The 14,458-nt window shown below is 40.8% G+C and overlaps 1 protein-coding gene across 8 annotated transcripts in view; it reads left to right on the top strand.

The window, feature by feature from the left end:
- Positions 1-14,458, top strand: part of znf532 (zinc finger protein 532) — a 145,178-nt gene that overhangs the window by 100,614 nt on the left and 30,106 nt on the right. For all 8 annotated transcript variants that reach the window (XM_028802498.2, XM_051927371.1, XM_028802499.2 and 5 more), the window contains one exon: positions 9,779-9,891. In XM_028802498.2, the coding sequence (XP_028658331.1) occupies positions 9,779-9,891 (113 nt within the window). The remainder of the gene's footprint in view (positions 1-9,778; positions 9,892-14,458) is intronic.

The following is a 14,458-nucleotide window of genomic DNA, read 5'->3' on the forward strand; positions in this document are numbered from 1 at the left end:
TGCATTAACACACAGTTTTGATAATTTTTACATTTCATACCTTGAGAATTAAGATTAGCTCACTTTGTACAAAATTTTATCACTACTTCTTTTTTGCATTTCATTGATATTGCAGTTCTAAGAAAAATACTGTATATTCCATTGTTGTATGTAGGTAAACACATTCCAGAATGTAATTTGAACATTGTAAGTATGGCTGAAAACATTCTGTTAAAGCAGTGTCCCTACTGTCTTATCCCTGTACACCTAACAGGTCTCTCTGAGACACTGGCATGCGTGGTTAACTATTTAATCGGCTTGTGTCCCAATCACCTCAGTTGGCCACCACTGGGGCATTCAAGGTCCAGCTCCATCATACTACCTTCATCCCTCAGTGTCTTGTAGAAGATCTTTCAGAATTTTTTGGTCACTTCTGCACACTGAACTCTCACTCATCCTTGGAGTGCCATCACAGTCAGTCACCTTGGGACCAACTCCCATATGCAAAACTTCTTGTCCATCTGCACTTATTTGCACTCCTGACTTAACTCTTGTCTTTACAGTTCTTCACCTCTGGGTTCTCGTTATGTGTTCATTGTGAACACTCCAAAAGATTATGAGTAGACTGTGTCATTTCGGAGGGAACTGATTATCAGCACAACCTGGAGCAGATGCATGATGCTGCACTACACTCAAAAGGGAGCAGATGGATGTAAAATTACATTTGTAACTTCTGAGTTTTTTTTTTTTCCCTCCATAATTCTGCCAGTTACTCTCAGTGGAGGCTAGCACTTGTGCTTCTGCTTTACCCACATCTCTGCTAATGATGCATTTTAAATTTTGGAATGTAAAATTCTGAATCATGTCTTGTTGTTTGTGTCTTTTGATGAAAAGAAAATTAAGCTGAGTTTTTAATCTTATTCTGGTCTGCCCAGAAAAATGCAGCATGGCAATATATAATATTCTGATCAAACGTTTTCCCTGAAAGGCTGTTGCCTATCCTGGCAAAAGACATAAGGCGTCTTGTACATTGTGATGTGACTTCTCGACAACATTCATAAAACAAATATTAATGGACAAGCTATGAAGTTTGTATTTCAAATAAGTGTATTGTGTTTTTGTTTTTTTTGTTTTTTTCCCATTCACTGTTTATTTTAAAAAGATGGGGCTTGGACCATTGTGACAATGTTTCTTTGGTAATGGGAGGTTTTAGGTTTTCACCAAACATAGTACATTTAATTTAGGCCACAATATTCAATTTGAACTACTGTTATTTGACTTAAGATCTTTCATAATCCTTAGGCCTTTGGGTGCTTTGTGACAAAATCCAGATGGGCCTTAAAATGAGCAATTTCAACTGTATTTTTCAGCCATTACTGCTGAATGGTGTGATGCCCAGGTTGCCCACAGCTGCCATACTCTCCTTGAACCTGGACAGCAGTAGTCATGAACCAAAATGGACTAGGGTAAATAAGGACACACAACATCACGAGATGGTGCAAACATACTCAGACGAAACAATGTTCAAAAGTGCAGTACAATCTCAATAAATAAGTAATTACTGTAAACTACAAGTATCCCATAAAATCAGTGTCCTTCTGTGGGAGTAACAACCATAAACAAATGATCCATATCAGGGTTAAAAATCAAGAATAAAAATCACAAAGTTAAAATCAGGCTATTTTTCATCTGTGCTACAAGTCCTAGTGCCTCTCCCCCTACTGTCTCTCCAGTTCTTCACCTCGATTTCTCTCTCCAAATCTGTTGTTCTCTCTTTTCCAGATCTTTTTGTCTATCCTGCTTAGGCTCTTTACATACTCTGTGGGTGCAGGTTTGCTCTGCTTAATGATCCATGGAACATCAAAGAAGGAGCCAGCCAGCCAGCCAATTTCCTCATTAACCTCTCTAGGGATGCAGAACTTCCATAGCTGCACACACCTACACTTTTTATTAACTAAAATCTGCACTACCACAGACCCCTAACACATTTTTCCAGAAGAGGATAAGCCTAACACTTCATGTTTTTTGGTTTATTTTTTGTGCCATTTACTAACTTAGATTTTTTGTCATAGTCTTCATATTTATATATTTATGTTCAATGTGTGAGCAGTGATTTCTAAATACTAAGGAGTAGAAAATGTGAAAGTGACTTAACTGCTATTCAGGCAGGGGGCCAGTGGAAATGCAATTATATTAGAGAAATTCCTTTTTTGAAACATTAGATATACCAAAATAAAGGAGCTTGAATACATAAGTAAACAGCTTATTCCAGATTTTTACTTTGTTTAACATCATCTTACTGACAGATAACTAATTTTATCCTAAACTTTTTGGTCATTTGAAATTTAATAAGTATTTGATAATTTGGTAAGTATTGTTTATAATCCAGCGGCACTTGAAATCTTTTAGTCAGTCGGTCATTGTCCAACCCCCTATATCCTAACACAGGGTCACGGAGGTCTGCTGGAGCCAATCCCAGCCAACACAGGGCACAAGGCAGGAACAAATCCTGGGCAGGGCGCCAGCCCACCACAGGACACACACCAAGCACACACTAGGGACAATTGAGGATCGCCAGTGCACCTAACCTGCATGTCTTTGGACTGTGGGAGGAAACCCACACAGACACAGGAAAAAATGCAAACTCCACGCAGGGAGGTCCTGGGAAGCGAACCCAGGTCTCCTTACTGCAAAGCAGCAGTGCTACCACTGTGCCACCATGCCGCCCCTGAAATCTTTTAATGGGTGAAAATTCTTTTGAAATAATTATGTCACCTCAAACACATTTATCATTTGTTAATGTGTCAGATGCAGCCATTTACTTATGCAGTTCATGTTCAAGATGCTTTTAACCTTTAGACTAGCATAATCCTCATATCCACATATTGAAACCATATCAGAAGCTGTAATGCACCTTTGACCCTCTTTGTATTTATCAGGTCAGTGCAGCCATTATCAAGACTTACCTGTGCACATCTCAGCAAGGTGTCATTCAAGTATTATAAAAAGATTAGGCCTGGAAGTGACCAAGGAAAACCTTGTTTCATTGAATTATACCATAAAAAGACTGTCTTTTCTTTTTCAGCCAGAGGAAAGATCAATATCAAAACTTCCAATTTTTGCCACAGTGGGATACATTTTGTCCATTGCATTATTAGCAGAAAGTTCAGGGAGTAACAAATATGTTTTGTAGACCTTATCTTTGGTAGAATAAATAAAGAACATTTAACTTGTGGACAAAGTAGCAATGGGTGCTATTTACTGGGAAAATGAAAAACATATAGCATACCAAAGACCTCTGAGATAAAATACAAATACAGTACAAATGCCTAGTTTAGAAAAAGGTACAAATACAAAACAATATCAAAGTATTCAGATGTATTTGTGTTTGTTTTATTATCAGGAAGTGGAAGCTACCTCAGGCCACATAGGTGCTGCCTAAGCTACAGATAGGCCAACAAACACTTTAAAGTAGCTATAGAGTTCAGTAGCTGAACATAAACACATTGTTACATTAAAAAAAATTCAATTCTGAGATCTTGTGAAATAAAAATATGAAGTACAAAGTTCTAGGGTACAGTTTGTTATTCAAAGAAGTAAGAGACTTGGTATAAACTGAGTACTTTTTTTCAAGGCACTGTACTTTCTTGTTTTTAAAATTCCTAAAGATGCAAACTAAATTAAGCTAAAAACATACAATAAAATATGGCCAATTGTCTATAGAGAAGAGAAAAATAAACCTCTGAAGCATATGGACTTTCTTTTGGAACATGTAAAGCATGGCCTGGATGATCTAAATCACCAAGATCATTCATGAGTATTTTGCAACACTCTTAAGCACACTGTGATTGTGATATACAGTGGTGTGAAAAACTATTTGCCCCCTTCCTGATTTCTTATTCTTTTGCATGTTTGTCACACAAAATGTTTCTGATCATCAAACACATTTAACCATTAGTCAAATATAACACAAGTAAACACAAAATGCAGTTTGTAAATGGTGGTTTTTATTATTTAGGGAGAAAAAAAAATCCAAACCTACATGGCCCTGTGTGAAAAAGTAATTGCCCCCTGAACCTAATAACTGGTTGGGCCACCCTTAGCAGCAATAACTGCAATCAAGCGTTTGCGATAACTTGCAATGAGTCTTTTACAGCGCTCTGGAGGAATTTTGGCCCACTCATCTTTGCAAAATTGTTGTAATTCAGCTTTATTTGAAGGTTTTCTAGCATGAACCGCCTTTTTAAGGTCATGCCATAGCATCTCAATTGGATTCAGGTCAGGACTTTGACTAGGCCACTACAAAGTCTTCATTTTGTTTTTCTTCAGCCATTCAGAGGTGGATTTGCTGGTGTGTTTTGGGTCATTGTCCTGTTGCAGCACCCAAGATCGCTTCAGCTTGAGTTGACGAACAGATGGCCGGACATTCTCCTTCAGGATTTTTTGGTAGACAGTAGAATTCATGGTTCCATCTATCACAGCAAGCCTTCCAGGTCCTGAAGCAGCAAAACAACCCCAGACCATCACACTACCACCACCATATTTTACTGTTGGTATGATGTTCTTTTTCTGAAATGCTGTGTTCCTTTTACGTCAGATGTAACGGGACATTTGCCTTCCAAAAAGTTCAACTTTTGACTCATCAGTCCACAAGGTATTTTCCCAAAAGTCTTGGCAATCATTGAGATGTTTCTTAGCAAAATTGAGACGAGCCCTAATGTTCTTTTTGCTTAACAGTGGTTTGTGTCTTGGAAATCTGCCATGCAGGCCGTTTTTGCCCAGTCTCTTTCTTATGGTGGAGTCGTGAACACTGACCTTAATTGAGGCAAGTGAGGCCTGCAGTTCTTTAGACGTTGTCCTGGGGTCTTTTGTGACCTCTCGGATGAGTCGTCTCTGCGCTCTTGGGGTAATTTTGGTCGGCCGGCCACTCCTGGGAAGGTTCACCACTGTTCCATGTTTTTGCCATTTGTGGATAATGACTCTCACTGTGGTTCGCTGGAGTCCCAAAGCTTTAGAAATGGCTTTATAACCTTTACCAGACTGATAGATCTCAATTACTTCTGTTCTCATTTGTTCCTGAATTTCTTTGGATCTTGGCATGATGTCTAGCTTTTGAGGTGCTTTTGCTCTACTTCTCTGTGTCAGGCAGCTCCTATTTAAGTGATTTCTTGATTGAAACAGGTGTGGCAGTAATCAGGCCTGGGGGTGGCTACGGAAATTGAACTCAGGTGTGATACACCACAGTTAGGTTATTTTTTAACAGGGGGGCAATTACTTTTTCACACAGGGCCATATAGGTTTGGATTTTTTTTCTCCCTAAATAGTAAACACCATCATTTAAAAACTGCATTTTGTGTTTACTTGTGTTATATTTGACTAATGGTTAAATGTGTTTGATGATCAGAAACATTTTGTGTGACAAACATGCAAAAGAATAAGAAATCAGGAAGGGGGCAAATAGTTTTTCACACCACTGTACTTGAAAGTATGCAGTGGTTTGAAGCTATATCCAGAACCTTTGAAGCTTAACTATTATGACATTTTATTCTATAATTAATTTGGAATAGTTATTGTCCGCAGTGGTATCATAATTTGATAATAAAGACAGGAACATGTTCTCAAGCCTTCTTAGCGGTTAGACTTGATAGCTCATGGATTCTGTAAATGTTTCGAGTACTTTATAATATGTTTTGTTTACTTGATAATTTGTAGGAGATGCAAGCTTCTTTACTGGAAGGTTATACAGTAATCCCTCCTCCATCGCGGGGGTTGCGTTCCAGAGCCACCCGCGAAATAGGAAAATCCGCGAAGTAGAAACCATATGTTTATATGGTTATTTTTAGAATGTCATGCTTGGGTCACAGATTTGCGCAGAAACACAGGAGGTTGTAGAGAGACAGGAACGTTATTCAAACACTGCAAACAAACATTTGTCTCTTTTTCAAAAGTTTAAACTGTGCTCCATGACAAGACAGAGATGACAGTTCTGTCTCACAATTAAAAGAATGCAAACATATCTTCCTTTTCAAAGGAGTGCAAAGCAAGCAGTCAAAAAAAAAATCAATAGGGCTTTTTGGCTTTTAAGTATGCGAAGCACCGCCGGTACAAAGCTGTTGAAGGCGGCAGCTCACACCCCCTCTGTCAGGAGCAGGAAGAGAGATAGAGAGAGACAGATAAAAAAAATCAATACGTGCCCTTTGAGCTTTTAAGTATGCGAAGCTCCGTGCAGCATGTCGCTTCAGGAAGCAGCTGCACACAGCCCCCCTGCTCACACCCCCCTACGTCAGCGCAAGAGAGAGAGAGAGAGAGAAAGTAAGCTGGGTAGCTTCTCAGCCATCTGCCAATAACGTCCCTTGTATGAAATCAACTGGGCAAACCAACTGAGGAAGCATGTACCAGAAATTAAAAGACCTATTGTCCGCAGAAACCCGCGAAGCAGCGAAAAATCCGCGATATATATTTAAATATGCTTACATATAAAATCCGCGATGGAGTGAAGCCGCGAAAGGCGAAGCGCGATATAGCGAGGGATCACTGTATGTGATAATTCTTCCAAATGGTGCCTTTCAATAAGAGAATTCAGAAATTTCATTTTGGCCTCTCAGTTTTAAGAGACATTTTGTGGTCACTTTATAATTGGGTTGAAGGTACAAAGGAACTTTATCCAATAACTTCCCTCACTTTTTTCATTTTTACAAGTAATTCAGTGTAAATCTTAAATTAATTATTTTAAATCTTCAGCAAAGCAACTTGACTTTATTGTCACCATATGTTTTGAACAGAACAATATAAGAATGTGGATCGTCACAAATGGATGCATCAGTGATATATTACAAGCTCTACACACAATTATATTAATTAGCTAAAACAGAAATGTTTCCCTTGTGGATGCAGATCAGAAAATTAGTGCACTTTTATTTCTCAGAACCTTTTTAATCTAAGGTTTACTATTAGTGTCAGAATGAATACATCGATCAACAATGTCTGTATCATTCCCAGAGTATGAATGAGAGTTAGAAGTAAACAAGGGGGGCTCTGCCCCCTGCTCGCTTCGCTCACCTTCCCCCGGTGTTGGGTATCCTGAAATACATTAGTCGAAATCATTCGTCTTGGAGCCGTGCCCGCTTTGCTTGCAGCATTTCAGACGCGCGTTGTAGGCGCCCGTGTTCATTGATTTTATCCAGGTGGGCTCGTGTTTGTATATCCGTCAGTCAAGCTCATTCGTTTTGAACCCGTGCCTGCTTTGCTTCCGCAGTTTCAGACGCGTGTTGTAGGCGCCTGCGTTCATTGATCTTATCCAGGTGGGCTCGTGTTTGTATCGTTGAGCTGTATTGTGTTTGAATTCGGTGTAAAGCGTTCAGCGGTTTGTACAATCCCAAGCAGTACATTATTCCTAACTTCACTCCGCAGTAGTGCCACTCACAATAGGGCAGTGACGCCTGTGCCTTCCGTAGTAGTGCCACTCACAATATGGCGATGACGCCTGCGCCTTCCATGCTATCATTGTGGACCTGTGGGGCCTCCGTAGCCTCTTCCGTTTGAATCTGGGCTGCAGCGCAGAATCCTCTTTTTTGTGTGGCTGTGTCGGTAGTCGTTAGCTATGGGCGCGTTGTTGCTTCATTTCTCATTCACGTCAGTTGTGCTCTTACGTTTTTGGGCCGTAACTCCTTCATTCGTGGTGGATACGACTTCGCTGGCGGTTTATGAGACGCGCGCTGTACGCACCTGCGCAGTATGTCTCATGGTCCCATCGCCATGTACCTGCGTCCATGCCATCCGGTTTACCATTCTCGGTTAGTAATATGGATCCCACCAAAAGAAGAAGCAGTTTATCAAGGAACTGTTGTACATCATTTCCTCAAATAAATGAATCATTCAAACAAGGTCTCTTAACTGACCCTGAGGTGTCTTTTTTTTCCAAGCGAGATTAAACCTATGACAAAAGCATTGTAGTTAATTAACTTTCAGATTCTCAGGTGACAGCACTCGACAATGGTCACAGACCAACCATTCCAACAGTTTTTTTAATGATGCATTCTTTATTTGTAAATATAAATATAAATAAATATAAATATTTCTTCCATAATGATCTAGCCACAGACAAAATGAAACACTACTTACCAAGTAGTAGAACAGTCAATTGCAGCCTGCAGCATTGCTAGTTACAATTCTATATGTCCATGACATCAGGTAAAAAAGGATTTCCTGTGATGAAAATTATAACAGATTGAATTAGATTAAATAAGAGAATAGAATGTTGATATTATTATTAAGTAACACACTCTGAGAGGCGTGGAAGCATCATTCATATGACTACATATATGACATCTGGTATAAGAAATTATGGTCTACTGATGTTTTATAAAAACTTTTGTAACCTTGATAAATGGTTTGGAGAATTTTGCAAGTTATGTAAAGTTCAGTACAAACTGAAATTAAAAACAGGTTTACTAAACAGTAAAGAGGTTTTTACAGCTTGGATAAATCCTTCACCTGACTTCCCTCCCTCTGCGTATAACAAGTAGCATAGAACACAACGTGTATTGAATGGCCAAAACAGCTACAATCATATAAATGAGAAATGTGGGAACACAATCTTTTGTTAATCTAAAAGACTATGAAGTGAAATGATAGAATGTCCATCCAAGCTAAAAAGAAACTTAACAGCTGTAAAAATCCTTATTTCAAAGGGGAACATTGTGCAAGTATGTGCTTAGCCTTGTATGCTATTTGGATAAATAATGTTGCTTAAATATTGTGGTGTTTTAAAGAAACATATGATTCCAATAGGTTATAAATGTTTTGTAATTATGGTGTTGTGCACCATTTAATCTTGTTAAAATTATTACAGTAATTGCTCTTGGAACAATAATGGTGTTAATATGAGTTTACCCCTTTGAATGAAATTACACAATTTTGGAAATATATGTAAATCTATTGAAAGGCATGGTGCAAAAGTTAATATAAATATTGTTGAGTATTCTTTTCTAGTATCTATATGTTAATGTATACATCATTCCTTGTGAACTGATTACAGACATTTTCTCAGATTATTCATTTACTATATTTCACAGATACTATGCATTGGATAAAATGCTTGTATTTTAATATTTTTCACAGAATGTTGAACATCTGTAAAAGTTCAGATTGTATGCAAAATAAATACATTGCAATGCACTATATACATACTGTGCAATGCTTCCTTAATCCAGCTACAAATGCAATGAGAGTAACAGCTAATATAAGGTTTCAGTATTTATCCATTATCAAACCCACTTATATCTTTTCAGGAATCTGCTGTCAGTTAGACATTCATAGCACATCATATGCATTTAGGGCATGTAGGAGAAGAGCCTACAATTTCCAGGCTGAGATTTAAAATCATTACCTGTGAAGCAGAAAAACTAGTGTGACATTTGTTTTATTTAATAATGCATATTTATGTTTATTTTTTTCTTTTGTTTCCAAAATGTATTGAAAAATTTTAAAACTTTCCGATGTTTCTCTAGGCTAGCCTGATTTTCATCAGTGTTCTGGCTTTGTGGTGTGAACTATAATGGCATTTATGATGAGTTAAATATATAGGGTTTTTCATATACAATATATTTGTTCTGTTGCAATGAACACTGAGAATCCACCATTTATGTTTTGTATTGTTTAATGATACTTTGTACTTTGAAGGGGGTTGTTTTTTGCAAAACTGTATATGCAGTTAATTATTACCCCTCTGTGTACTTTTAGTTTAATAGAAATACTTTTGTTTTAGTTTTAAAAAGCATCTATTTCTTTTATGTAATAGCAAATGAAGAAGCACCCATGTCGTCAGTGTGACAAGTCCTTCAGTTCCTCACATAGTCTTTGTCGACACAACCGAATTAAGCATAAAGGAATCCGCAAAGTCTACAACTGTCCGTAAGTTTTTGCACTTTTACTTTTCCATTTCAGATGTCACTTTCTTGATTAATATAACTGTGTATTAGTATAGTAGTAACTGTTGTATAGTAGTACAAAGGATATTATATAGATTACTTACATTTTTCATTTACAGTAGGCACAAAAAGACAATGTCATTAGATATTAAGATTTAATATTATTTACTTTTACTTTATTTATAAGTGCACAACAGGGTAGAAAGGTGCTTGGATAAAATGACTGCTGATGAGGAAATACTCATTGATCTTAGGCAGTGTCATTATGTCTTCTAGCCACAGACAGCACGTAATGACATAGATGGGGAAATAATTATTAATGATTTAACGTATTTGAGCAATCACAATTGATTTTGCCTGACAGAGGTAGCATAAAATGTCCACTTCTCTAATCAATAGAGAGCTTTTCTTCATATCAAGTACCAAATGACATATTGTTCACATCCGTGCCATGACTTGAGTAATATATAAAAGTTCCAATCATAAAGAGGAAATTGTATGTATATTGCATCCTGACAGTGCAATTCACTTAATACAGGAACAATACATATATCCCAGATTTTTAATCTATGTTCAAAAATCTGTGTTCAAAACTTTTCCACCAAATACTCAATCAGAGTTATTTCCTAATTACTGCCATCAGATACTCAATTTCCAAAAAAAAAAAAAGAAAGAAAAAAGACAAAAACACTAGACTCAAAACCAAGAAAACAAATTTGTTAACACTGGAAGCTCTACATGGGCCTTTGCAGATATTTGAAACACAGTACTAAAACAAACCACTATGTGATCTCTTTTTCCTTATTCTGAAGTTATCCACTTTAAGGCTAATGTAGATTTAGCCACAATAGTGCCCACCAGAAAAGTCTGAATATAGGAGAGTGTAAGACTAAATGCATCCTACAATCTATATGTTTAAGGGGGAAATGCGGAACTTAACTCTTCATAAAGAAAGAACAGGAAAAACAGCAGTTGATCCAGAAAGAAAACATAGGGGGGCAGAGCCAGAATATATAAAGAAAGTTCCAGGTACATTTAATAAGCACAGGGTCAGGAGAAACACTTATGGCAAGGAATCTGTCAGATGTCATATACAATCAGTGAGCAATTTAAAATTGTGCATATTAATAATTCAGACTTCTGAAACAAATTAATAGTCTTAAAATTGTATTCCAAATTAGTGAGGGTCCCACAAAGGAAGGATCATTGGCCCGTGTATTAAGAAGAGATTAAGTGATAAAGGGACTTGCAAAGTATTAAGAGAAAGTACACATTTTTATTGAGCAATGTAGAAAGTGCAGGTGTGGGTATACTTATTGCCCCCCAACTTGGAGCCTGTACATTGGGGTTTACCCCAGTAGACGAGAGGGTAGCCTCCCTTCGTCTTTGGGTGGGGGGACGGGTCCTAACTGTTGTTTGTGCGTATGCACCGAACAGCAGTTCGGAGTACCCACCCTTTTTGGAGTCCCTGGAGGGGGTGCTAGAGGGCATACCTTCTGGGGACTCCCTCGTTCTGCTGGGAGACTTCAATGCTCACATGGGCAATGACAGTGAGACCTGGAAGGGCGTGATTGGGAGGAATGGCCCCCCCGATCTGAACCCGAGTGGTATTTTGTTATTGGACTTCTATGCTCGTCACGGATTGTCCATAACGAACACCATGTTCAAGCATAGGGGTGTTCATATGTGCACTTGGCACCAGGACACCCTAGGCCTCAGTTCGATGATCGACTTTGTGGTCGTGTCGTCGGACTTACGGCCACATGTCTTGGACACTCGGGTGAAGAGAGGGGCGGACCTGTCAACTGATCACCACCTGGTGGTGAGTTGGCTTCGATGGTGGGGGAGGATGCCGGTCAGGCGTGGTAGGCCCAAACGTGTTGTGAGGGTCTGCTGGGAACGTCTGGCAGAGCCCCCTGTCAGAAGTAGCTTCAACTCCCACCTCCAGCAGAACTTCGACCACATCCCGAGGGAGGTGGGGGACATTGAGTCCGAATGGGCCATGTTCCGTGCCTCTATTGTTGAGGCAGCTGACCGGAGCTGTGGCCGTAAGGTGGTCGGTGCCTGTCGTGGCGGCAATCCCCGAACCCGTTGGTGGACACCGGCGGTGAAGGATGCCGTGAAGCTGAAGAAGGAGTCCTACAGGACCCTTTTGTCCTGTGGGACCCTGGAGGCAGCTGATAGGTACCGGCAGGCCAAGCGGAATGCGGCTTTGGTGGTTGCTGAGGCAAAAACTCGAGCATGGGAGGAGTTTGGGGAGGCCATGGAGAACGACTTTCGGACGGATTCGAGGAGATTCTGGTCCACCATCCAGCGTCTCAGGAAGGGGAAGCAGTGCAGTGTCAACACTGTATATGGTGGGGATGGTGCGCTGCTGACCTCGACTCGGGACGTTGTGGGTCGGTGGGGGGAGTACTTCGAAGACCTCCTCAATCCCATTAACATGCCTTCCAATGAGGAAGCAGAGCCTGGGGACTCAGAGGTGGGCTCCCCCATTTCTGGGACTGAGGTCACCGAGGTGGTCAAAAAACTCCTTGGTGGCAGGGCCCCGGGGGTGGATAAGATACGCCCGGAGTTCCTCAAGGCTCTGGATGTTGTAGGACTGTCTTGGCTGACACGCCTCTGCAACATCGCATGGACATCAGGGACAGTGCCTCTAGATTGGCAGACCGGGGTGGTGGACCCCCTCTTTAAGAAGGGGGATCGGAGGGTATGTTCCAACTACAGAGGGATCACACTCCTCAGCCTCCCTGGAAAAGTCTATTCAGGGGTCCTGGAGAGGAGGGTCCGTCGGATAGTCGAGCCTCGGATCCAGGAGGAACAGTCTGGTTTTCATCCTGGTCGCGGAACAGTGGACCAGCTCTATACCCTTAGCAGGGTCCTGGAGGGTGCATGGGAGTTTGCCCAACCAGTCTACATGTGTTTTGTGGACTTGGAAAAGGCATTCGACCGTGTCCCTCGGGGAATCCTGTGGGGGGTACTCTGAGAGTATGGGGTACCGGCCCCCCTGATAAGGGCTGTTCAGTCCCTGTACGATCGGTGCCAGAACTTGGTCCGCATTGCCGGCAGTAAGTCGAACCCGTTTCCAGAGAGAGTTGGACTCCGCCAGGGCTGCCCTTTTTCACCGATTCTGTTCATGACTTTTATGGACAGAATTTCTAGGCGCAGCCAGGGCGTTGAGGGGGTCCGGTTTGGTGGGCTCAGGATTGAGTCACTGCTTTTTGCAGATGATGTTGTCCTGTTTGCTTCATCAGGCCGTGATCTTCAGCTCTCTCTGGATCGGTTCGCAGCCGAGTGTGAAGCGGCTGGGATGAGAATCAGCACCTCCAAATCCGAGACCATGGTCCTCAGCCGGAAAAGGGTGGAGTGCCCTCTCAGGGTTGGTAGCGAGATCCTGCCCCAAGTGGAGGAGTTCAAGTATCTCGGGGTCTTGTTCACGAGTGAGGGAAGAATGGAGCGTGAGATCGACAGGCGGATCGGTGCGGCATCCGCAGTAATGTGGGCGCTGCATCGGTCTGTCGTGGTGAAAAAGGAGCTGAGCCGCAAGGCGAAGCTCTCAATTTACTAGTCGATCTATGTTCCTACCCTCACCTATGGTCATGAGCTATGGGTAGTGACCGAAAGAACGAGATCGCGAATACAAGCGGCTGAAATGAGTTTCCTCCGCAGGGTGTCTGGGCTTTCCCTTAAAGATAGGGTGAGAAGCTCAGTCATCCGGGAGGGGCTCAGAGTAGAGCCGCTGCTCCTCCGCATCGAGAGGAGTCAGATGAGGTGGCTCGGGCATCTGATCAGGATGCCTCCTGGACGCCTCCCTGGTGAGGTGTTCCGGGCACGTCTAACCGGGAGGAGGCCCCGGGGAAGACCCAGGACACGCTGGAGGGACTATGTCTCTCGACTGGCCTGGGAACGCCTTGGGATTCTCCCGGAAGAGCTAGAAGAAGTGGCTGGGGAGAGGGAAGTCTGGGCATCTCTGCTCAAGCTGCTGCCCCCGCGACCCGACCTCGGATAAGCGGGAGACGATGGATGGATGTAGAAAGTGGTTGTTTGATTTTTATGAATGTCAGATTACTGTAGTTTTTTAAGTGGTCCATTAGTAATATTACAGAAGTGTGATGCCTCCCTTATGATTACTGTATGCTAAAATGTTATAAACACACATTATGGTAAGCAAGGATCTCCTTTCTCGTAAACCAGTATGAAGACTAATTAATATATTTCCAGTTTTACTTTGGTAATTTTAAAGGCTTTAAAATCCCCACATTTAAAAGTCCTTTAAACTTGATATTCATTTAAGATGCATCAGTTAACAGCAATCTAGATATCAACTTTATTCTCAGTGGCTTAATATGACAGTGCCATTTTTTCAAATTTTGAGTTTATACTTCTGCTTTGAACTTGTACTTATTGTAAGTTAAGGTGAAAATGTTGATAGAAGTACTGTAAATTAATCTTTTAAACACTATCATTATTTATTCTGTAAACAACTGTCACAAGAATGAGAAAAACAGTAAAACTGATTTTTTTTAAGGAATACTTTGACCATTAGTCAT

The sequence above is a fragment of the Erpetoichthys calabaricus genome, chromosome 5 (genome assembly GCF_900747795.2).
Source record: "Erpetoichthys calabaricus chromosome 5, fErpCal1.3, whole genome shotgun sequence".
NCBI lineage: Eukaryota > Metazoa > Chordata > Cladistia > Polypteriformes > Polypteridae > Erpetoichthys > Erpetoichthys calabaricus.